The 24342-nt window shown below is 44.3% G+C and overlaps 2 protein-coding genes across 2 annotated transcripts in view; one reads left to right on the forward strand and one right to left on the reverse strand.

Moving 5' to 3' along the window:
* Positions 1-15368, reverse strand: part of Ankrd6 (ankyrin repeat domain 6) — a 53990-nt gene extending 38622 nt beyond the window's left edge. The window contains exon 1 of the mRNA XM_013016635.1: positions 15116-15368. Within this exon, the coding sequence (XP_012872089.1) occupies positions 15116-15235 (120 nt within the window). The 5' untranslated portion in view covers positions 15236-15368. The remainder of the gene's footprint in view (positions 1-15115) is intronic.
* Positions 15369-15496: 128 nt separating this feature from the next.
* Rragd (Ras-related GTP binding D) overlaps positions 15497-24342 on the forward strand; it is a 181075-nt gene continuing 172229 nt past the window's right edge. Inside the window, exon 1 of the mRNA XM_013016637.1 lies at positions 15497-15577. Within this exon, the coding sequence (XP_012872091.1) occupies positions 15497-15577 (81 nt within the window). The remainder of the gene's footprint in view (positions 15578-24342) is intronic.

Raw genomic sequence — 24342 nt, forward strand, 5'->3', positions numbered from 1 at the left:
AACTTCATTTCTTTAGAACCTCTAGGATGAGCAGAGGTTTTCTTTTGTGTGTGTGCACACATGCACCATCCTGGGGCTTGAACTCAGGGCTCGGGTGCTGTCCTTAAGCTTTTGTTGTTCAAGCCTAGGGCTCTATCACTTTAGCCCTAGATCCACTTCTGGTTTGTTTGTTTGTTTGTTTTTGTAGTTTACTGGACTTTCATACCCTGGCTTCAATCTTTAATCCTCAGATGTCAGCTTCCTGAGTAGCTAGGATTATACAAGCATCCAGTGAGCAGAGATTTTCTATTTTCTCTGCATACCTAACTCACCTGGGAGGTGATGCCCAAGCCCCTCCTCCAGCATCTCCCATCAATGTTCAGGACCAGATATCAACTGTTTTTTTTTTTTTTTTGGAGGGGGGGGGTCTGTTCGTGGGGCCTGAACTCTGGGCCTGGGCACTGTCCCTCAGCTCTTCAGCTCAAGGCTAGCACTCTACCACTTGAGCCACAGCGCCACTTCCAGCTTTTTTTCTTTTTGCTTATGTGGTGCTGAGGAATCGAACCCAGGGCCTCATGCATGCAAGGCAAGTGCTCTACCACTGAGCCACCTTCCCAGTCCCTCAGCTGTTTTTTTTTTTTTTTAATCACTGGTTTTTATCAGTCATGGGGCTTGGGCTCTATCCTTGAGTTCTTTTGCTCAAGGCTAACACTCTACCACATTGAGCCACAGTGCCACTTCCGGTTTTCTGGTGGTTAATTGGAGATAAAAGTCTCAAGGACTCTCCTGCTGAGGCTAGCTTCAAACCACAACCCTTAGATCTCAGCCTTCAAAGTAGCTAGGATTACAGGCGTGAGCCACTGGCACCTGGCTCCAGATACCATTTTTGTTTTTTGCATTTAATTTTATTGTAAAGGTGAGGCGCAGAGGGGTTATATAAGCAAGGTAATGAGTACATTTCTTGTGGAACAGTGTGACTCCCTTGTTTTTTCCCACTCCCTCCCCCCCCAGCTCCCCTCACCCTCAAGTTGTAAAGTTCATTTCCAACATGGTGACTTGTGAGTATGGCTGTTGTATTGGTTCACCCTTTGTCCTTTGTCTCACGATTTTATTATTCCCCTTACACCAGGTTTTGTATAACTACCTCCTACACTAATGTGTGACAGGTTGAGGACACAGGATGCCTTGAGGAGGGACCAGGACAACAGCCCATCCCCAACCTGTGGCCCTCAAGCTAAACCTGCAGAGCTGGGCATGTCTAAGCAAGAGCTATTTCTCAGGCTACATTCTTCACCATATTCTCTCCCTACCTGTCAATGCAGAACACCTCAAGTTCTGTACCACCACAACCCAGAGCGCTCTCCTCCCCCTGCTTCAAATAGTGCCTAGACAAAAATGACACTGCTAAAATTTTGGCAATGAGAAGAAAATCATTTCTAACTCCATAACCCACTCATGTGTGTGTGTGTGTGGGGGCAATCCTGGGGCTTGAACTCAGGGCCTCAGTGCTGCCCCTGAGCTTCTTTGTACTCAAGGCTAGTGTTCTATCTACCACTTGAGCCACAGTGGCACTCCCAGTTTTCTGAATAGTTTATTGGAAATAAGAGTCTCACGGACTCAGAGCCTCCCCAGTAGCTAGGATTACAGGCATGAGCCACCAGTGCCCAGCTTGAACTATTGCCTTCTTTAACCCTTTTTCAGGACATCTTTCCTACTGATGCTTTGAAGAGCTAGATTCATAGTTCACAGAAAACCATCTTGCTTTTTACACCAATGTTATGCCTTAAAGCCAGTGAGTTGTTTTTGTTTCTGCAGTACTGAGGTTTGAACTCTGGGCTTCATGCACTACCACTTGAGCTATCTCTTCAACTCTGGTTATTTTTATTTTTTATTTTTTTGCCAAGGTCAGACTGGACCAAAACTCTATTTCCCAGGCATGAAATACTGTGTCCAGCTATAGGTTGAAATGAAGTCTTGTAAACGTTTTTCCCCTAGGCTGGCCTCAAACTGTGCTCCTCCTCCAAGTTTCCACCTCAGGTGCAGCCAGGATTACAGACATGAGGAACCAACACCGGAAAACCAGTAGTTCTTTAACTCTACTGGACAGCAGGACTACCTGGGGGACTTGAAACACAGATTCCTGGGCCTACCTTCTACAGTTTCTGAATCAGTAACTCTTTGGTGAAGCACAGAAATTTGCATTTCTAACAATTTCTTGAGAAGCCAGCATTTCTGGGGCTAGGAAGGTGGCTCAGTGGTAGAGCGCTTGCCTTGCATGCCTGAGGCCCTGGGTTCGATTCCTCAGCACCACATAAGCAAAAAGAAAAAAGCCGGAAGTGGCACTGTGGCTCAAGTGGTAGAGCGCTAGCCTTGAGCTGAAGAGCTGAGGGACAGCGCCCAGGCCCAGAGTTCAGGCCCCAAGACTGGACCCAAAAAAAAAAAAATCAAGAGAAGCCGTCATTTCTAGGCTGTGTCAACATTTTCAGAGCCATTGACTTAAACCACTGGTTTTTAATCTATCACCTCTTAAAGAATATTTATTACAAGAAACCCCAACCAAACAATACCAAAAACCTACCCTTAAAATGTATCCCCAAATTGGGCAGGAAATATGGCTTAGTTGTAGAGTGCTTGCCTCGCATGCATTTAATCCTGCATGAAGTACCACATAAACAGAAAAAAAACTGGAAGTGGCACTGTGGTTCAAGTGGTAGGGTGCTAGCCTTGAGTAAAAGAAGCTCAGGGACAGTGCCCAGGCCCTGAGTTCAAGCCCAGGATTGGCAAAAAAAAATGCTCCAAAGTGCTTGATTCCATCAATGTAGAGTAGGTCCTGAAAAGGCAATGTTAAAGTTCCCAGTGATCCTAGCACACAGCAGAAGCGATGAACCACTGTGGCCCCTTTAATGCAGCAGGGTCCTGGCCAAGCCAAGTGATTAGGAGGCAGCAGCCCTCAACCAATCAGTGAGAGGCAGGCGCTCAGGGCTGGTTCACTTCTAGGGAAAACAGCGAATAGGGCCTTGAGATGTTGCCAAGCAACAACCACAGAAAAGCAGCCCCACTGTCAACAGTTCTGGGGCACTGGCCTGGAATGGCTTTGTTCAGGCAGGCTGAGCCCTGTGGAAAGGACTCCTTAATGGGACAACAGAGAGACTCCGGTGCCAGCAGGCGGCCATAAATTACACTAACAGGTGCCCAGGAAGGGTGTGCATAGAACAAAATGGTCCCTGCTACTTACTTTGAAGAGGCCAACTCTCCCTGCTAGAGTGTGAAGGGAAGGCTCTGTCTAGAACATTCCAGAAGGAAGATTCCTGTTGAGACTGCAATCTCTGCGGGGTGAAGGTGACAGGGAGCCCAATTTCAAACAACCTTTGAAAGGAACTAGAGATGGTTTATTTTATAGGATGTTCTGGGACAGGGGCTCCTTGTAGCGATTTCTTAGGAGAAGCCAGGTGGCAGGGAGTGGGGCTAGTGTCATCTGAGATATGCAGCCTACAAAAACAGGCCAGGAAGACTATGGACCCTCCCCCAGCCTGCGGGGGGTCCCAGGAGTCAGGCGGGTCACAGCTCCTCCTGTTTGCTTAGGATATCTCAACTCCCACTTGCTATGGGGCCAGGCCTTAGGATCAGCAACACCTGTCTAATAGAGCAGAGCTAGAGAAATGGTACTGGCTATTGCCCAGCCATGCCCACTCAATCATTCCTATGATCAGGGTGTCACAGAGACCAGGGCAGAAGCCAAGGGAATAGAAGGGTGGAGAAACTCTGAAGGAAGAGGGGGGCAGGGGAGGTGTAATATTTTCATAATAACAAAGCTGTTTTTTTTCTGGAGATCATGAGAAATATAATAGAGCAGGTCACGCAGTCTCTCTCCCTCTCCCCTCCTTCTCTCCTCTCTCCTCTCCCCTCCTTCTCTCCTCTCCCCTCCTTCCCTTTCTCCGCTCTTTCCTCCCTCCCCCTCCTCCTGCCTCCTTCTCTGTACTGGTCCTGGGGCTTGAACTCAGGCTGTCACTGAGCTTTTGTACTTAAGGCTATTGCTCTACCACTTGAGCCATAGAGGGTTTTTTTGGGGGGTGTGGGGGGGCTTAATTGGAAAGTCTCATAGACTTTCCCGCCTGAGCTGGTTTCGAACCACAATCCTCAGACCTAAGCTTCCTGAGTAGCTAGAACTATAGGCATGAGCCACTGGCACCTGGCACATAGTAAGCCAGGTGAGCAATGTCTCTTTTGAGGTGAGCAATGTCTCTGTATATTAGCTGAAGCATTAAACAAAGAGGTAAGAAGGCTGTAAGGTGAGTCAAATAAGAGTGGCCCACATTTTAGAAACATTTCTTAAGAGCTTAACCTGAATGAGGACAGTAAGGTTAATAAAGTTTAAATAAAGTTTTCAAACTGTCTTCAATCCATGATCCTCAGATCTCAGCCTCTTGAGTAGGTAGGCATTCAAGCATGAGCTGCTGGCACCCAGCTTCCCACTTAGGAAAATAGGACTTAATTCTGCCATTCAAAACCTAAGTGTGCCCATAGCACACAAAATTTTCAGCTTAAAAATTAGCCTGGCCAGGTGTCAGTGGCTTATGCCTAGAATCCTGGCTACTCAGGAGATTGAGATCTGAGGATTGTGGATAGAAGTAAGCCCAGGCAGGAAAGTCCATGAGATGCTTATCTACAGTTAATCTCTAAAAAAGCCAGAATTGGAGCTGACTCAATGGTAGAGCACCAGCCTTGAGCAAAAAAGCTCAGAGACAGCATCCAAGTCCCCAGTTCAGGCCCCAGGAAGACTGCGCGCCTGTGCTTTCTCTCTCTCTCTCCTCTCTCTCTCTCTCTCTCTCTAGTCAAATGTTAACTCCCCTCTAATGTGATGTCTAGAACTACTTCTCTCTGGTAAGATATATGGTGTTGGCTGATATTCGTGTTTGTGCTGCTATGAAAAAAAGCTCCTAGATTTATTGAATTTCAAGCCCCATCTGTGAGTGTCTTGTCAGGACCAGACCTAAGGATTTCATGGGCCTGCCCATAGGCTGGATGTTTCCCATCCCTGCTCTACTTCAATGAGTGACGTAACACATTTTCATCAGAAAAAGAGTAAATTCCTTGGATAAAAAAAAAATCAGCATCTACAATTTTTTTCTAATCTCAGAGCAAAAGACTAGGTTAAGAGCAATGTAAAATGCAATGGATGCAGATGACAATTTCTGCACCAAGAACCAATATCTAGGTCACACAAGGAGAAGAATACTGGGATAGTTTGCCAACACACTCATCACCAAGCATCCGGAGAAGTGATTCAAATGCATATTTTTGGGAATCAATTAAATGTATCTAACAATTAGATTTTATAAGTAGGAAAATTCCTTTGTTGCTGTATGCCAGTCCTGGGGCTTTAACTGAGGGCCTACACAGTATCCCTAAGCATTTTTGCTCAAGGCTAGCACTCTACCACTTGAGTCACAGTTCTACTTCTGGTTTTTTGGTGGTTATTTGGAGATAAGAGTCTCATAGACTTTCTTGATTGGAGCAGCTTCAAACCATGAGCCCCAGATTTCAGCTTTCTGAGGAGCTAGGCTTATAGGCATGAGCTACCAGCATCTGCCTGGAAAATTCCTTTTGAGGTGACTGAGGAACTACCAGGTCTAGGTTTGCTATAGGAAAGCCCACCAGTTAAAAAAAAAAAAAAGTGTTTCAAGCATTTTAATTGGCTGTTGAGGATTCTGTCTGTTCCTATTGTCTATCTTAACTGTCTTTTTTTTTTTTTTTTGGTTGGTTGTGGTGCTTGAACTCAGCCTGGATACTGCCCCTCTTTGAGCTCAAGGCTAACACTCTGCCATTTGAGCGATGGTGCCTTTCCAATTTTTGAATGGTTTACTGAAGATAAGAATCTTCTTTTGTTGTTGTTGTTAGTCCTGGGGCCTGAACTCTGGGCTTGGGCGCTGTCCCTCAGCTCTTCAGCTCAAGGCTAATGCTCTACCACTTCAGCCACAGTGCCATTTCTAGCTTTTTCTGCTGATGTGGTGCTGAGGAATCAAATCCAGGGCCTCATGCATGCGAGGTAAGCACTCTACCACTGAGCTACCTTCCCAGCCCCTTAATTGTTTTTAAGTGTAAAATTCATTGGCACTGAGTAAGTTTATGATGCTTACAATCTCAACAACCACTCATCTGTAGATTTTTTTTTTTGTCAGTCATGAGGCTTGAACTCTGGGCCTGGGTGCTATCCCTGAGCTCTTCAGCTCAAGGTGAGTGCTCTACCACTTGAGCCACAGCACCACTTCTAGTTTTCTGGAAGTTAACTGGGGTTAAGTGTCTCATGGACTTGCCTGCCCAGGCTGGCTTAGAACTGTGATCCTCAGATCTCAGCTTCTTGAGTAGCTACGATTACAGGTGTGAGCCACCATGTCCAACTAGAATTTTTTTTATTATTATTAAATACCTTTTCATTCTTTTTCTTATCTTATTGCTGTGGCTAGAATTTCTACAACTACACTGAATGAGAGTGGTAAGAGCAGACATTACTGCCTGATTCCTTAGCTTAGCAGAAAAACATTCAGTCTTTTACCCCCAAGTATGATGTGAACTGTAGGGTTTTGTAGGTGCTCTTTATCATATTGAAAAATTTTTCTGTTTCTGGTTTGCTCTAAGTTCTTTTTTTTTGTGGGGGGGAGTCCGGTCATGGAGCCTGAACTCTGGGTCTGGGCGCTGTCCCTCAGCTCTTCAGCTCATAGCGCTCTACCACTTGAGCCACAGCACCACTTCCAGCTTTTTTCTTTTTGCATATGTGGAGCTGAGGAATCGAACCCAGGGCCTCATGCATGCAAGGCAAGCGCTCTACCACTGAGCCACCTTCCCAGCCCTTGCTCTAAGTTCTTAACACTCATGAGTGCTGGATTTTGTCAAATGCTATTTGTACATTTGTTAATATGATCCTTCCCTATGAGAAGTTAGATACCAAAATCCAGAGATTCTAAAGTCTCTGATAGAAAATGGAATAGAGCTTTGCCTGTAATCTATCCATACATCCTTTACACTGTGAATCATCTCTAGATGAGTTTTATTATACCACATAATTTAAATGTTATAACAACAGTTGGTATACTCTTGTTTAGAGAGTGGTGCAACAGCAATATACACAAGACAGTATGTTGGAAATGATCAGTACAACTTGGGGTGGTTGCGAGGGAGGGAAAGTTGGAGAAAAATGAGGGAATGGCTGGAGACATGGCACAAATAATAGAGTGCCTGCTCGGCAAGCATGAGGCTCTAAATCCAAATCTCAGCACACCAAAAATAACTGAAAATAAGTGAAGCATAATTATTGCTTCTGACTCTAAATCTCATATATGAAGAAAATTTCTAGGACCCAAGAGGGGCCTAGATCAAATATTTTTGATCTTGGTTAGTTGAATCTAAATGTGGCATCTGGAGCTTATTGAGAGACAATCACTATCTTTTTAGTTTAGTCCATTACCGATGGACCAAATGTTTGGGCCTGCCCCCTCCCCCCAGCACAAATTCATATGTTAAAGCTCTAAGCTTCAGTGTAAAGTACTTGAAGATGGGGTCCTTGGGAGGTATTTAGGTCTAGATGAAGTCCTGAGCATGGGCCTCCCATGAACATCCTTATTAGACGGAGGAGAGGGAGGGAGAGCCCTTCTCTTTCTGTTCTTTCCTCTCCACCACAACAGAACACAGAGAAAAGGTGCCATTTATAATCCAGAGGAGCCCTTGCCAGGAACTGAATCTGCCATACAAGCCACACTTACAGAGCATTTTGTGATACTGTTACACTTGCCTGGTCTCAAGGACCTGTTGATGTGCAGATTACAGTGGACTTAGTGAGACACACAAAATTGGAATAAATGTCACTTGATCATGGTAGATTCTGTTTCCCACATTGCTCAATTCAACAGAAACAGGCTAAAAAAAAGCAGAGCAGGCACAGTGGCCGCCCACTTAGCCATGTACCCCACGTCGCTGATTTAGAACAACCTAAACATCCAGTAGCCAACTCTCAGTGGAGACAAACCCACAGGCCTGCTGGAAAAAGAATTTTCATTCTCTAAACACGCTCTGGCTTCATTTAATTTCTGAAACCCAAATCATGACAGCTGAAGAAAAACAGGAAGGAGAAGGAAAACTATGGAGAGACATTCAGAGGATTCACTAGCAGGCCATCTGCCCGGCTCCAAGCAGAGACCCAGGGGGCAACTGGGTAGCTGTGAAAGCTCCCTTCCTCCCTGGATAATCATTTCATTGTATCAGAACAAGGGCTGGAAGAGGGAAATCCCTGTGGGCAGGGAACAGGCAGGAGAGAGAAGCTAAAAGGCTTGGGACGGGTTCTGAAGTCCGTTCCTGAAGTTCTAAGGCTTGCTGCCCTCAAATACAGTTGTCTTCCCATAGTGCCAGACACCTCAGAGTCACCCATGTCCACTCCTTCTCGATCTCAAAGGTCATTCCTCTTTTGTCCAAAGAGCATCTCCTGAGCACTTTTCTGGTCCACAAGCTCAATGTGGTAACTGAACACTTCCTGAGCCTTTCACCTTATTGACCTAATACTATTTCTGTACACTGTCTGGTCGACAAGCTACACAACCCACAGCATACATCCATGCCCAGAACTGAGACTTTTATTTCCTGTTACTAAACTGGTTATTAGTTTCAATGATGAGATTCAGAATATCATGAGTTCATGCTAATGTACAAAGAGCACCATGACTTCCAGATGGTAACCACTGGCACAGCCCAGTGTCCCAGAGGTGGTAGTGTCCTAGCCCCACCTCCCAAGGCTTTCAGACCTTGGAAGAAGTAGCCGCAGCACTCTGTGGTTCTCCCCCTGGATGCTGCATCCCAAACCAGTCAGGTCAGAGCTTTTGAGTGCATGTCTGGGTAGAAAGGGTTTTTTTTGTTTGTTTTAGGCATTCCATGAGATCCCATTTTCAGTCAATACTGAGAACTGCTGACCCAAAGGAACCCCAAGAAGATGTGAGCCTTTGCAGACAATGGAGTCCAGGAAGGAAATGGTCATCACACTAATCAGAGCTACAAAGTCCTTTCTTCAAGGTACTAAGTGCCTTGTAGGGTTGCATCACTCCATCACGGCCAGCCGCAGACCCAGCCTGGTCTCAGAGGAGGTCATTGTGATTTACTGACTCTCTCTTTGTAAGTAAAAATTGTGAAAGATTTTTAAGTGGATGACAAGTACTTAGAGATAGTGTGACATGTTGGCTACATGGGGTTTTTGGGAAAGGACAATGCGGGGGGAGGGGGGCTGTTATCTAATGTGTTCAAAGCGTTAAGAGTTTGGGAAGATGAAAAAAGTTCTGTGAATGTACTTAATGCCACTACACTGTGCAGTAATTAACTATGATCCAGATTATATGCTGTTAGGTATATTTAATATAATTTAAAAATTAAAACTAAGCTGGGCACTGGTGGTTCTGTAATCCTAGCTGCCGCTACTCAGGAGGCTGAGATGGGAGGATTGTAGTTCTTAAACCTGGGGAAGAAGGTTTGTGAGACTCTTGTCTCCAGTTAGCCACCAGGAAACCAAAAGTAGCACTGTGGCTCAAAGCGGTAGAGCGCTAACCTTGAGCAAAAAAACTCAAGGACAGTATCTAGGCCCTGAGTTCAAACCCCATAACCACTACCAACAAAATATTGAGACTAAAAATGGGTGAGGAGGTGAATTTGATCAAAATACATTATATGCAAATATGAAAATATCATAATAAAATCCTCTGCACAGTTAATATATACTAATAAGAAAAAGAGGAAAGAAAAAAAAAAGAACCAAATGTGCAAGAGAAATGACCAAAGGTTCCTTCACAGATATCAAGCTTTCAGGGTTTCTCTGAGTTTTTCATTATGTCTGAGCTGCTGAACAACTCTGAATTGTCAATCACCAATGGTGATGCTAAGGGAAGATTCAGTAGTTTTGGTAGATGTTAGCCAGATGTGGGATTCCAGATGTGAGATTAGCCTCCTCTCCATCCATCAGACACTCCCTCCAATTCCTAGGCAGCTGGCCCTAGAACACAACCCAGAGGAAGGTCTATGGGACCCAGGCTGAAGTGAAGAGGAACAACTGCCAAACAGAAATCACAGGAGTACAGGAGTTCCTGAAGAGAAGGCTAGAAAGAGGAGAAGGAGAGAGGGAAGAAGAGTTAATCAGAAAGAGACAGTGATGATGTTCCATTGGTCATAGTAGTTTTCTTTTTCTTTTTTGTGTTTGTACTGGGTCTTGACTTCAGGCACTTGCTTGGCTTTTTCACTCAATACTGATGTCTACATCTTGAGCCACAGCTTCACTTCTGGCTTTTCGATGGTTAATTGGAGATAAGAATTTCTCAGACTTGTCTGCCCAGGGTTGGCTTTGAATCATGACCCTTTCTAATCTTAGCCTCCTGAGTAGCTAAGATTACAGGCATAAGCCACTGGCACCTGGCTGGTTCACAGTGTTCATGTAGACTGTGTTGAACAGGCCCCTCACACATGGTTGGAGGAGTGTAAACTGTCACGGCTTCTATGCAGAGCATTTGGGCACTAGCTGTCATTACAAGAGGCCCCGCGCACATGTACACACACACCTGGACCCAGCATGGACCCTTAGAGAAATTCATCCCACAAATAGATCACACTATGCAATAAGATCTCAGAACAAAATGGGTCCCCACGGCATAATTTGTAAGAGCATTACATGAATATGACCTAAATGTCCATCAAAAGATGATCAGATAAACAAGTAGTGGCGGAAACATACGCTATTGAATAGAACAAAGAAGTGTGTGTGTAGCATCCTATAATTTGTCTTAACAAGGAGAAACACAGAGAGCTACATCTGGTTACGTGTCTATGCATGCACTATCTCCAAGAAAACTGAAGAACAGGTAGCAGAAGGTGCCTTCGGCAAGGAAATTGATGTGTGTGTGTAGAAATTGTGTGTGTGTGTGTGTGTACAGCAGGAAGGAAAGCCATCAGCCTTTGTACTTCTTATTAGAACCTAGAACCATTGCTTCAGCACAGGATGTAAAGTGTCAATCTTAAAAAAAAAATAAATGTATAGAGTCCTTTGGAAGATACATGCTGTATACACCTTTTCTCAAGTGAAAGTTTTCATGCGCCCAATGACTTGAACACATCTGCTTTTCCCACCACACACCTCTTAGAAACCAGAAGCTTAAATCAATAGACCAGCAGCAGAACCATGACATGTCCCTCTCTTTCCAGGCTCTGGCCTGCATCCCCAAGGTCCACTCAACTGGAAGGAGAGTGTGGCCCTTTAGAAGGGAGCATTAAATTTTTGAGGAATACTTTTTGTTTGTTTGTTTTAGGGATTTTCATTCTAGAAATCTACCCAGTTTGTATGTCCACTGTAGAACATATAGCAGTAGACAATACAAACTTGTAGGCAACCCAACCGCCCAGAAGTGACTGATAACAATATAGGCAGCTATGCAAAATAATGGGAGACCACAGGGATGTTTTAACAAATAATTAGATCTAGGTTCAACAATCTCTCAGATTAATACAGTAAGTAAAAGGGTTATTTGGTACAACATAGGCCTATTTTTAAGTAAATCTGATTTTGTATACATATATATTTATATATTTCTACAAAGATAAATAAAACTATTTCTTGGAATGGGAAGATTATACTTAGGAAAAGAAAGGGAAAAGGGTCAAGTATGGTGGTACACACCATACCTGAGCTAGAGGTAAAAGGATCACCATCCAAAGCCACTGGGGGTCAAAAATTAAGATTTTAACCAAAGCAAACTAAAGCAGCCAGGCACTGTGGCTCAAGTCTGTAATCCTAGCTACTCAGAAGACTGAAATCTGAGGATTGCAGTTCAAAGCCAGCCTGGACAGGAAAGTCTGTGAGACTCTTATCTCCAATAAACCACTCAGAAAACTGGAAGTGGCGCTGTGGCTCAAGTGGTAGAGTGCTCACCTTGAGTTGAAGCACTGAGGGACAGCGCCCGGGCCCAGAGTTCAAGCCCCACGACCGACAAAAATAAATAAATAAATAAAGCAAAAAGTCCCTTGATTGTCATCTTAGTCATTACTGTACCCTAGTATACAGGTTGTCTAACACATCACTTAACAATGATCCTAAAGCACCAAAATAGTGACACTGGCAATTTTATCACAGTATACTGTCACAATTATTCTATCTCATTATGGGTTATTGCTTACTTTATTGTGTCTAACTTATAAATCATGCTTTCATGACAGGTATGTGTGTATGTGTGTATAGCTCAATTGGGGGCTGGTATTATAATGAAACTTCCGTAATCCATTGGGGGTCTTGGAATGTATGTATCCCCCAACAGAGAAAGGAGGGCCACTCTATTTGCATAAAAATGTATTGATAGTAACCCATAAAAAAGTATGAAGTGCTGCCCCACAATACCAAGTGGATGAACCTTGAAAATATTATGCTAAGTAAAGGAAGTCAGAAATAAACACTTCTGTATTTTTACAATTCTGTTTATAGGCCATGTTCAAAAAAGGTAAAATGACAGATACAGCAAGTAGATTCATGGCTCCCAGTAGCTGCAATGGAAATGGGCAGTGATAGCTACTGGGTAAAGTTTCTTACTGGGATGATAGCATTATAAAATTCAGATGTGGTTCTCAGGCTGTCAAAACAACAGAAATTAGTTTCTCACAATTCTGGAGGTGGAGAAGTTGACAACGCCCTTCTCTGAATCTATCTTCACATCTCAGGAATGATGGAGTAAAGGTTCATGGTGTCTCTGTTTCTAAGGATACTCATCTCTTCATGAGGGCCCCATCTTCATGACCTCATCTAAATCTAATTACTGACCAAAGTATTTAGAGCAACTACTTCTCTGTGTTATCCAAGCTGGCCTGGAACCTGTTATATAGCTGAGGCTGGCTTGACTTTGTCATCCTTCTGCGCTGATCTCTCAAGGACTAGGATTACAAGTATGCACCACCATGCCTGGCTAGGGGTTACAGCTTTAATTTACAAACTTTGAAGGAAAACAATTTAGTCCACAGCAGTGGTGATCACGACTGCACATACTTTATACATATACTAGAAATTATTGAATTGTACAATTGAAAATGAGCAGGCTTTGGTATGTAAAGCATACCTCAATAGAGCTGTGGGGTAGTTTTTTTTCTCCTTCATATCCCAAAGCAAAAGATAAAGCCTGTTTTTCAGGAGGCATTGTGCTGTCTTAAATAAGTTACTATTGTTAGAACAATCTTAGAAAGTTGGCATTATTATTGTCTCATAGATAAGGAAACTGAGGCCCAGAGAAGTAGCAACTAGAACAATTAGCCAAAAAGCAAAGTTAAGCTGAGTACTGGTGGCTCACACCTGTCAAACTAGCAGCTCAGGAGGCTGAGATGTGAGGACTATGGTTCAAAGCCAGCCTGGGCAGGAAAGTCCATGAGACTTTTTTTTTTTTTTTTTGCCGGTCATGGGGGTTGAACTCAAGGAATGAACACTGTCCCTGAGCTTTTGTGCTCAAGACTAGTGCTCCACCACTTTGAGCCACTGTACCACTTTCAGTTTCCTGGTAGTTAATTGGGGATAAGAATCTTATACTTTCCTGCCCAGGCTGGCTTCAAACCAAGATCCTCAGATCTCAGCCTCCTGAATAGCTATGATTACAGGCATAGCCACCGGAGCCTGAATCCATGAGACTCATCTCCAATTAATCACAGAAAAGGCTGGAAGCCGATCTGCAGCTCAAGCGACAGAGCACTAGAAGCTCAGAGACAGTATCCAGGCCCAGAGTTCATGCCCTAAGAGCAACAAATAAAATAAACTCACTGGACACCACATTGAAAATGAACTATACAAATGGTGGGTGGGATGGGAGGGAAAAACTGGGAGAGAGCCAGGGAAGGTGTGACATTGTCCAAAAGGAAATGTACTCTGCCTGATTTATATAACTGTAACCCTTCTGTTTAATAAAGATTTTATTTTTTAAAAAGAGAAGGGGAAAAGCGGAGAGCTGAACAGGATGCATTGTTTACATGTGTGGAAATGTCACAGTGAAATCCCTCTTGTACAACTAATGCATGCTAATAATCAGTAGCAAAACAAATTAATAAATCTGAAAAAGCAAAGTTAAAAGCTGTGAGCATGTGTTTTAACTAGAGAGCTCACTCACTGCCTTTTGCCTAGGTCTACTACAGGCAGATCAAGGATGGCCTAAGAAGTCTCCCTTCCCCTTCAGTTATACGCAACTGTGTACAAGCAGAACACTGTTGAGCTCCTTGGCCATCCTGAAATGTTCCTGCTTTTTTTTTCCCCTCTAGAGCCCCACTGGGCAATATAGAAAGCACATGTGAGTATCCCAAAAGGAGAACAGTCCCTCTCCAGCCCAGAGTCAAGAGCTACCAGGTGGTACTATTTCTGTGCACAGGAGGGAGAGGGCTTGAAGGCACATTCCATGGGTACAATGTTACAAGGTGCTTGTCTGCCAGGTCAGTTACTCAAGCCTCTTTCTCCAAAGTAGGGAGGAGCAATAGTGAATGGTGAACAGCGTTCAGAGCAACACTGGGGAATGACAAGTTTCCCATCTTTGACAGTGTATGTGAACTTGACACCTAACTGTACCAGGCCTATCTTTTCTTGGCCATATTATAGAAGTGTCTTTGGCCAGTATGCTCCCTTGCCTATCCTGGTATTAACTGCTGGTGAGGGTAAACAATGTCCTGTCACACATCATCTCTGGCCCACATGAAATCAGGGCCCATCCGTGGTGGTGGGTGATCTGGTCGGGTCTAGGTCATCACTTTATAGATGGTGATGAGGAGATAGACCCTGCAGAGAAGCCCTTCCCCAATTGCATATTGGCCCAGCAACCCTCTATCAAGTAAGCTTTTGTGACCCAACTCCCAACAGATCTGTTTGACTAAAAAAGTAGGGAAGAAAAAGCCACACTGTGATTTTAGACTATCCAATGCTAATGACAAATTAGTCTATTCGAAAGACAGCAATGAAAGTATTTTTAATTCTTTCTCTTCAAACCTCCACCACTGAACTAAAACCAAATTCTTTAAAAGCTGAACCAAATGACAGTGCTTTGGACAATGGGGCCAGAGGTAGACTATTCCTGGAGAATGGGTACAGGGTGTTGTTTTTTTCTCTCGTTACCTTGGTAACCGCTACCTTGGCGCCCTTGTTGATGAGCTGAACCACATTCTCTGCTTGGCCTTTGTACGCAGCTATGAGAAGGCGTTCTGACAGCGCAGCGACCGCATCCTGCTGGCTCATGAATTAGCACAGAAAGAGGTTCAGCGGGTGCCCAAGTTCCTTCTGCTCAACACGAAGCCACTGGTCCAGGCTGGCTGGCACGGGGAACGATGCGCACAGTCATTGAAGGTGCCTTATGACTAGGCCATCTTCAGGACCTATAGTTAAAAGCAAAGCTGCCATCAGTGTTACTCCCCATACAAGGTGGATCCTGCCTTTCCTCCAATTGGGGGCAGTCTGCTGGTTGCACACTGCAGGGGAAAGAAACTGTAGCAATGGGACATGGACGTATGCTCCCCACTGCCTTCTGCACTGGATTTTGTGGGTGTAGCAAGATTAACATGTCGACTATGCCCCAAGCAGGTTGGATATGAGTGAACCAGACCCTAACTGGTAGAGTGTCTCCTTGAGGTTTTCTATACCATGTACTATAACTCTCTTCATTCATTCTGCCTATAAACAGCATAGTTTTCTGAGTTCTGGAACAGGTCAGGGAGTAGTAGGCACAGGCCTGGGCAGACTTCTGGTTTCAGTTAGCTAAAACCATCCATGTTGGAAAGAAAGTGGCAAGGAGTTTCCTTGCTTAATGGAAGAAAATCAATGGGCCACTAAAGCCACTCAACAGACAGCATGCCCTGATTGTAGGTCATGCTCAGTATCAAAGTTAGGCTGTTCCCTCCACCAAAGGATCAAATGAACTTTCTAAAGCCTCATATGTAGCTCACATCTCGATTCCCAGCATCAGGGAGGCTAAGGTAGGAGGACTCTGTGTTTGAAACTAGAGGACTGAGCTACAGAGAAAGTTTCAAGGCCAGCTTGGGGTACATAGCAAGACCTTGCTTCAAAAACATAATCTAGAGGCTGGGAAGGTGGCTCAGTGGTAGAGTGCTTGCCTTGCATGCCTGAGGCCCTGGGTTCGATTCCTCAGCACCACATAAGCAAAAAGACAAAAGCAGGAAGTGGTGCTGTGGCTCAAGTGGTAGAGCGCTAGCCTTGAGCTGAAGAGCTGAGGAACAGCGCCCAGGCCCAGAGTTCAGGCCCCACGACTGGACCCAAAAAACAAAACAACAACAACAAAAAACCAATCTAATCCTCTTCTGCTAGAGGAACAAGGACTTCTTTTTAAGATGTACATGTTAAAAATACCAATGTACACAAATGGAAAGAAAATGCTGTCTCAAATGAATACCATTTTACCATCCTCCAACCTTGATCATGTCCTTGCACATATTCTAATTTGAAGATCTGAAAGATGAAGCATCTCTTACCATTGATTCCAGGCCAACTCAACAACCTTTCCATCTCTAAAGACTAAGGAATAGGCCAGGACATGACTAGAAAGGCCTGAGCCAGATTGGGTCCAACCAAGTCACGTAAATGGTCAACTATGCTGAGGGGCAGGGACTGAGGTTAAATGCCTGTATAGAAGCGATCTAGAACATTCTCTCCCGGGACTGCAGTGGGAGTAAAAATGGTATTCCATTATGGAAAGTGTGGCCAAATGTAAATATTGTGAGTTTAGAGATAATTCTTATCTCCCTACCCCCTGCCAACTTGTTTATCTTTTTTTTTCTTTTTGTTCTCCATCTGCTGCCCAAAATGCAGACACCAAAAACAAGAAAAGAGAGAAAGAACTGGTAAACTGCTCAGTTTCTGTTCGACAGGCTAACTGGAAATACACGCATATATATATATATATATATACATATATATATACATATATGTATATATATATATGTATATATATATATATATATATTCCATTCAGGGAATTGAACCCATGGCCTTCCACATGCTAGGCAAGCACTGTATCACTAAGGTATATACTCAGACAAGAGAAAGCTCTTCATCTCACAAAAAGCCAGTCTACACAGGAGGCTGAGATCTGAGGATCACAGTTTGAAGCCAGCCTAGGCAAGAAGTCTGTGCAACTCTTATCTCCAATAAACCACCCCCAAAAAGCTGGAAGTGGAGCTGTGGCTCAAGTGGTAGAGTGCTAGCCTTGAGCAGAAGAAGCCCAGTGACAGTGCCCAGACCCTGAGATCAAGTGCCAGGACCGGCACACACACACACACACACACACACACACACGCACACGCACACGCACATGCACACACGCACGCACGCGCACACACACACACAGATGGTCAATGAAAGAATAAAGTTGAAACTCAGAGCATCGAGAAATGGAACTAGGAATGCCTTTGGAAATTCCCAAAGCCATGCTAAATAACTGGTCCGCTGAGCCTTCTGTTGTCCACACTGTGATCTATATGGAATTGGTTTGTCTTTATCAACAAAGGGTCTACTGTCTCTTTTAATTCAGATAATATGCAATATACCCAACCTAATTACACTGAGTTTCTTCTCTGTTTGTCCAAATACAGGCCCAAATGCAGGGAAATATACACTCACTGCTCTCACTTCCTGAATGATCTTCCTCTCATACCCCCACATTCTTCCCCTTCATCTATTATCTCTATACCTCTTCTCCATTCCATTCCGTAACTGTGATTGCACTGGGCATTTGTGACATGGATGATGGTTCAGTTCATACAGATCCATCAACATGACTAAGATGCCACTCCACAGCTGTAAGGGTTAGGATCTCTGCTGCAGCCTCTGCACAGGCCATCAGCTGAAGTCACACTCCAGTGGCAAAAGATGCCAGGTCTGTGCAGCTCTGGGAAAACCGATTAAGTCATTTCACTCCCCCCTTCCTGTCTACTGCAACACATGTAGCCTCTCAGACACAGACACCAAACCCCCGAGTTCTGATGGCCAGAGCTGCAGGCTTGAGATAGTCTTCATTCAGACAACTACAATGCTAAACAGCTCTTTGCAAGTTCTGCCGTATCACTTGTTTTTGTTTTTGATGGTAAGAGAATGCTGGCTAGCTAGCAATGTCCATTCATTTTCTGTCTCTCAGTTATAATTACTTACTCCATCCCACCACACACAACACACTGAATGCTTCTGGGACAGGTCACACCCCTTCCCATGTTCCCCTCTCCATCCCACCCCAGTGTATAGAAAACTGCCAGAAGATCTGAAGCTAAATTCCAGGCTTCTCATTCCCATGGGCTGCTGACACCATCTCTTGTGTGCTTAGACATCTCAAGCTCTTTTTCAATTTTAGTAGTCTCTCTGCTAGGGCTTCCAGCGCTCACCCAGAGGTGCAGTCACCCACACAGTGGGCATGGAGTAGGGGAGGGGTCTAGCTTCCTGTTACTTCCTGGTCCCTCCAAGTGAGAAGATACTTTGCTTCTCATCTAATGCCTAGGAGCCAGCAAGTCAGGAGGACAAGGGTAAGAGGGATAGAGGTACCCTGCTCCGGCAATGAATGGAGAGAAGAGGAGGAATACAACAGTGCTAACTAGTCCACAAGCAGTGAACTGAATTCTACTGCCAACCTGTTGGGTAACCTGGCTGTCATAGCCCCATTCCCTCATTAAATCTGAGCCTCCTCTTCCAAGTAGATAGCTATCACTGAAAACATTTCCAAGGTGGGGGGTAGGCAGTGGCTCCCACCTATAATCCTAGCTAATCAGGAGCTTGAGATTTAAGGATCACAGTTTGAAGCCAACCTGAGCAGGAAAAGTCTGTGGAACTTTAATCACTAATTAACCACCAAGAAGCTGAAAATGGAGCTATGACTTGAGCAAACAAAACAAAACTAAGCTAAGGAATAGTACCCAGAATACCCAGGCCCTGAGTTCAAGCCTCTCAGGCCCTGAGTTCAAGCACGCGCGCGCGCACGCGCACACACACACATACACACACACACACACTTCCTATTGGTAGCAGTGAGAGATTTCTTCTATGTCTATTGATTACAATGCTTAATTCTCACAATGCACTGGAGGAAAACCTTAAACAACAAACATGCTGCCCATTCTTTGACCAGAAAGGACAGAAACTCACAAGCTCACAATGAGCACATTGCAGTGGAAAGGGATTTCCTTTGCTAAGGCAGATTCCTCTATCTCCTCCCAGCCCCCCAACCCCACCCCATTTTCATCACACTCCAATCTGCCGATTCTTTTGTCTCCTCACGAATGCCAGCTCCACACAGCTGCTTGGTTTGTGATGCCATAGGTTTTCTGTTAACAGCAAAAGGTCTTTAAGGTTTGCATTTGCTGTTTTCTCATGGATTTATTTGCAACAAAGTCTCCTGGTGCCCACATCCTAAAACACTACATTCAGTCACCTTGAGCCCTTCAAACAAATGCCCCAGCCAGGCATTATGCAAGCCCACCCCCTCCCCCAACCCTCTCATCCTCCAGACAGCGCACAAGAACCAAGAGACAGCTCAGCTCTTCTCCCACTCCTCCAAACCCTGGGGAGGGATTTTACTCACATTTGGAATCCATCCCCCCTGGTTTACATCATGTTCTTTCTGAAAATTTTGGTCAGTTCTCTGCTGGCGAGGCCATTAGCTTCTAGGACGGGCACTCCCCGTGGGTCAGCAGTGATTTACGATACAACGCTCACAGCCTTTCCCCCTTCAGCTGCCTCTGCCGATGCTGGCCCACAGCCCATCTCAAAGCTTATTGAGACATCCAGCTGGCAAGTGGCTGGCCCGTCTGCTCAGCACTGCTCCTCCTGAAAGGGTAGGGTCTTCGGGTCTGGCTGGACCGCTCCTTCCCACTAGCACAGGACCTGTAACACTGCCCTGAGTGAAGAGTCTGGGACAGAGGCACGGCTGAGTGGAAGATTTCTGAAGGATGCTTGGGTGTGGGAGAAAGGCAGTTTACAGTCTGTCAGCAGGAATGCAAAAAGAGGTGAAATGTGTATATTGTAAGAGAGAGGATGCAGAAAGGACTGAAGTAGGTAATGAATTCTTTCATAATCAACAATTAAGGAAATGCTCGCTTTGTGGGTACAGTGAGCACACACACACACACACACACACACACACACACACACACACACTCGCCCAGGCAGAGACCACACAAGGATTGTGGGAGGGCAGCCGTACTTCTGGCAGAGTGGTCATCCCTGGCATTTGTAAATCCAGTCTGCCTGGCAGACTCTCTTCCAGTCTCTGCAGTGGAGGGAGTGGCGGGAAACTAGGAAGGCAAGCCGAGCAGAAGCTGAGCAGGTGACACCAGCAGCTGTAAGTGTCACAGGGTGCCCTTCCAGCCCACTTGTTGAAGCAACAGAAACTTTCTACCTGGAGAGATCACAAGAAGAAAAACAAAAAGGTTTTGTGCTGACCAGCCAGTAGCCCCATGTTTTCCATTTTGTCTCTAAAAAGAAAAAAAAAGACAAAAATCCTCACGAGCCCTAGAGATGGGAAACTAACTTCACTCTGTCCATACAAACCTGCTCACCACCTTCCTTTCCTAAAGCAGGCCCCCATTCCACTGGGGTTAGCAGCTATAAAGGGAAATGGGCGGGGTGGGGGGGCAGAGTGGAGGTGTGGCTCAAATGATAGAGCTCCAACTTTGAGCAAAAGATGTTCAGTGAGCGCAGGTGGCCCTGAGTTCATACCTCAGAGCTGGCACTAAACAAAGAAATGTGCAGGAATCCTCCTTTGGCTTATATCAAGTGACCAACAGGCTGGGACTCTGGCTTAGGCAGGGCAGAAAGATGCAAACAAATTGCCAGAAGAATGATCATACACACACACACACACACACACACACACACACACACATACACACATACACACACACACACCATTCATATTAACATCTAAAAGCAATCACTAGTGGAAGACTATGTTCATCACTGGGCTAAGTAATAGAGAGCACAGTGACTTAATCCCTACTTTGCATTAAACAAACTTCAGTGGCTCATATCCAGCTACTCAGGAGGTCGAGCTCTGAAGATCACAGTTTGAAACCATCCTATCTCCAATTAACCATTGAAAAGCCAGAAGTGGAGCTGTGGCCCAAGTGGTAGAGTACCAGCTTTGAGTGAAAAAACTAAGGGACAGCACCTAGCCATTGATTTCAAGCACCAAAGAAAGGGGGGCGGGGAGAAAAGGGAAGGGAAGAGAAACTCTTCTTTTGCCGGCTGATAAGTGATCCTCAGGGCCCGGATGCCAGAAGTAAAATGCAAACAAGAATGGCTAAGTTGAAAGAAAGGTATGGTTTATTACCTTCTCCTTCTGAAGGTATTTTCTACTTCTAAGAGGATCTATTCCCACAGGAACAAAGCCTTAACAGGAGACTATCCACAGTAGGGCCTGTGCTGACTCTCAGAGCCTGGCGGCCATGAGGGAAGGCTGTTCAATGAAGGCAGTGACAGGCAGGGACATGGCTCTTTAGCGAGCTTCTGATTCATTTCATACACTCTGAATGGCAAAGCAACAGGTAGTTCAAGCACAGTAACTCATCTCACCCTGGCAATTACGGGATCTTTGAAATGGTCACTTTTGCAGGAGGCATAAAGCAGCAGCTCCAGTAAAATACGCTACCCTTGGGCACAGCTGCTTCCCGATGTAAGAGTCACATAGGCTGAATAAAGGGGGCTGTGGCTGACAAAAGGCTTGTGAGGTAGAGATCTTTTTTTTGAGGGAGGGTTAGGGTTTGAACTCAAGGGCCTCAAGTCCTGTCCCCAGCCATTTTTGCTTGGGTTTATTTTTTTCAGAAGGTCTCTAGGTTTGGTTTTGTTTTTGTATTTTTGGAGCTGGCCTCAGATGGCAATCTTCCTACCATAGTCTACCTCCAGCCTAGCTGGGATTACAGGCATGTGCCACCTCATTAGTCTAAATTTTTGAGATAGGATCTCCATAACTTTTCTTGGGTTGGCCTGGAATCAACTTTGCCTGGAATCAGGCCAACTCAGGCAAAGTAGCTGGGACTATAAGCATGAGCGACTGCACCCAGCAAAGATATCCTTCTCTTATGCATGACAATAACTTAATGGTTCGTTTGGCTCTGTTAGATCACCAGAACCTCCAAATTGAGACTGCTTAGCAAACAAACATACACACGTGCCAAATCCAGACTCAGTGTCTTGCCTGCCAGCCACACTTTTACCAAGGCAAGATGATCCTTCACTCAGACCTGTCATCTGCAGTTCTTGATCACTTCCTGCCATGGGTTAACGGTGCCCTCTCCCCACCCATATGCTGAGGCCCTGAATCCTGTGACTGTATTTGAAAATAAGAGACAAGGAAAAACAGATCTGTTTTTCCTTCTTCCCTCAGCTTTCCTATAGCCTTTCTTTGTGGTAGAAAGGACACAAAAGGATAAAGCATGAACAGACATCTAGAAGCCAAGAACAGCCTGTATCAGAAACTGGACCTTGCTGAACTTTGATCTGGAACACCCAGCTTCTAGAACTGGGAGAAAATAAGTATCTGTGGTGAAAACCTTCCAGCCTAGCCAGGCACTGGTGGCTCACGTCTGTATTCCTAGCTACTCAGGAAGATCACAGTTCAAAGCCAGCCCGGGCAGGAAAGACTGTGAGACGCTTATCTCCAATTAACCACCAGAAAACTGGAAGTGGTGCTGTGGATCAAGTGGTAGAGTGTTAGCCTTGAGCTGAAGAGCACAGGAACATTGCCCAGGCCCAGAGTTCAAGCCCCATGACTGACAAAAACAAAAACAAAAATTAAAAAAAAAAACACCTTTTAGTCTACAGTACTGTTATAGGGTGGGCCTAGTAGCCTACAACAGTACTCTTCATGGTGTGACTGCTGTATTGGCACAAGGTTGGTCTTTAGTTACACAGAACTGTGGAGGACAGGAACCCTGTTTTTGGCATGGTCCCCAGAACACAAATGGTGCTTAATATCCATGCATTGACAAGTTAAAAAAAATCTAATGACTAGTTTCTTCTTAGAGTCATTAATGATCTACAGGAGTATGCAGATCTTATAAAAAAGAAGTGCACAGATAGACAGCTAATTTTTGTTGTTTCCAAACACATGAGGAAGATATGGCCGTAAGCCCTCTAAGGGACAGTAGAAGAAGGATGTGTCATTCTCTTCTCCCTGGCCCTCCCCAAAACAGAGGCCCATACCTCCAGGAAAAGAATCGCTGGTTTCTACATCTTCCTAAGTCAGCACCACAACACTGGACAGCACCAGATGCTCAGCATTTTCTTCTACCCACTGTAAACCCTGAGTAATTCACAATTACAAAAGGTAAATCAAACCAGCAACACCAGGTAACAAAACCATCCCTACAGAATGACAACTTGCAGTCACATCTTAATGCCTGACCAATCCTCAAATCTGCTTTCCTCTGGTGTCTCTGCCCCCAATTCTTTGTTATTGTGTGGTGGTCTATGTTTATATTGACAAAATGGGCCTAAAGAACTATGCTTGCTTAGTGGATGAGGAGGTCAGCAAGTTCTCATGGGAAGGTGTAGCAGTACGCGTAGATGTTTGTTGGGTGGAGAGGGTGGAAGAAGACATAGGCAGAGGGTAACAGTAGGGGCAGAACATAGGCAAAGAAGCCTGAAAGACCGCAAACAAAATATGCACAGAAGAGAGGGGCAGAGAGAGAATTGCAACATCTCGGCAATGGTCAGAGATGTTGGAAAATTGGGCAGCAAGAGAGAAACCATGACAATCTTTCACACCATGCTAAAGAAACTGCACTGTATTTCTAATGGGGAATCCTAAAGTTAGTAGCAGAAAGAAATTATATATAGTCTACATATATAATTATAACTAGACTATATAACTATGTACATGCATACATATATACTATAGTTTATATACTATACACAGTATATAGTGTATATATGACAGTATATATACTGTATATATTGTGTATAGTATATATACTGTATATATACTACTACATATACTGTATATATATATATACTACAGTATAGTTAGTATACAGTTACATAGTTATTTAGTATATATGTTATATATAACTAGATAAACTATAAATACTATATATAACTATATATTTATATAGAGATATAGTTATATATAAGATAAATATTTATGTATATAATTAAATATATTTATATAAATGTAACATATTAGCTGTACTTTTGATGTACACAGAATTAATGATAGTAATGGTTCATGCTGCTATCTTAAGATAGTAAGTATTTGGCTTCTTTTATTTCTTCCTTTCCTTTTTATTTATTTTATTTATTTTTTGTCGGTGGTGGAGCCTGAACTCTGGGCCTGGGCACTGTCCCTCAGC

The sequence above is a fragment of the Dipodomys ordii genome, unplaced genomic scaffold, assembly GCF_000151885.1.
Source record: "Dipodomys ordii isolate 6190 unplaced genomic scaffold, Dord_2.0 Scaffold32, whole genome shotgun sequence".
Classification (NCBI taxonomy): domain Eukaryota; kingdom Metazoa; phylum Chordata; class Mammalia; order Rodentia; family Heteromyidae; genus Dipodomys; species Dipodomys ordii.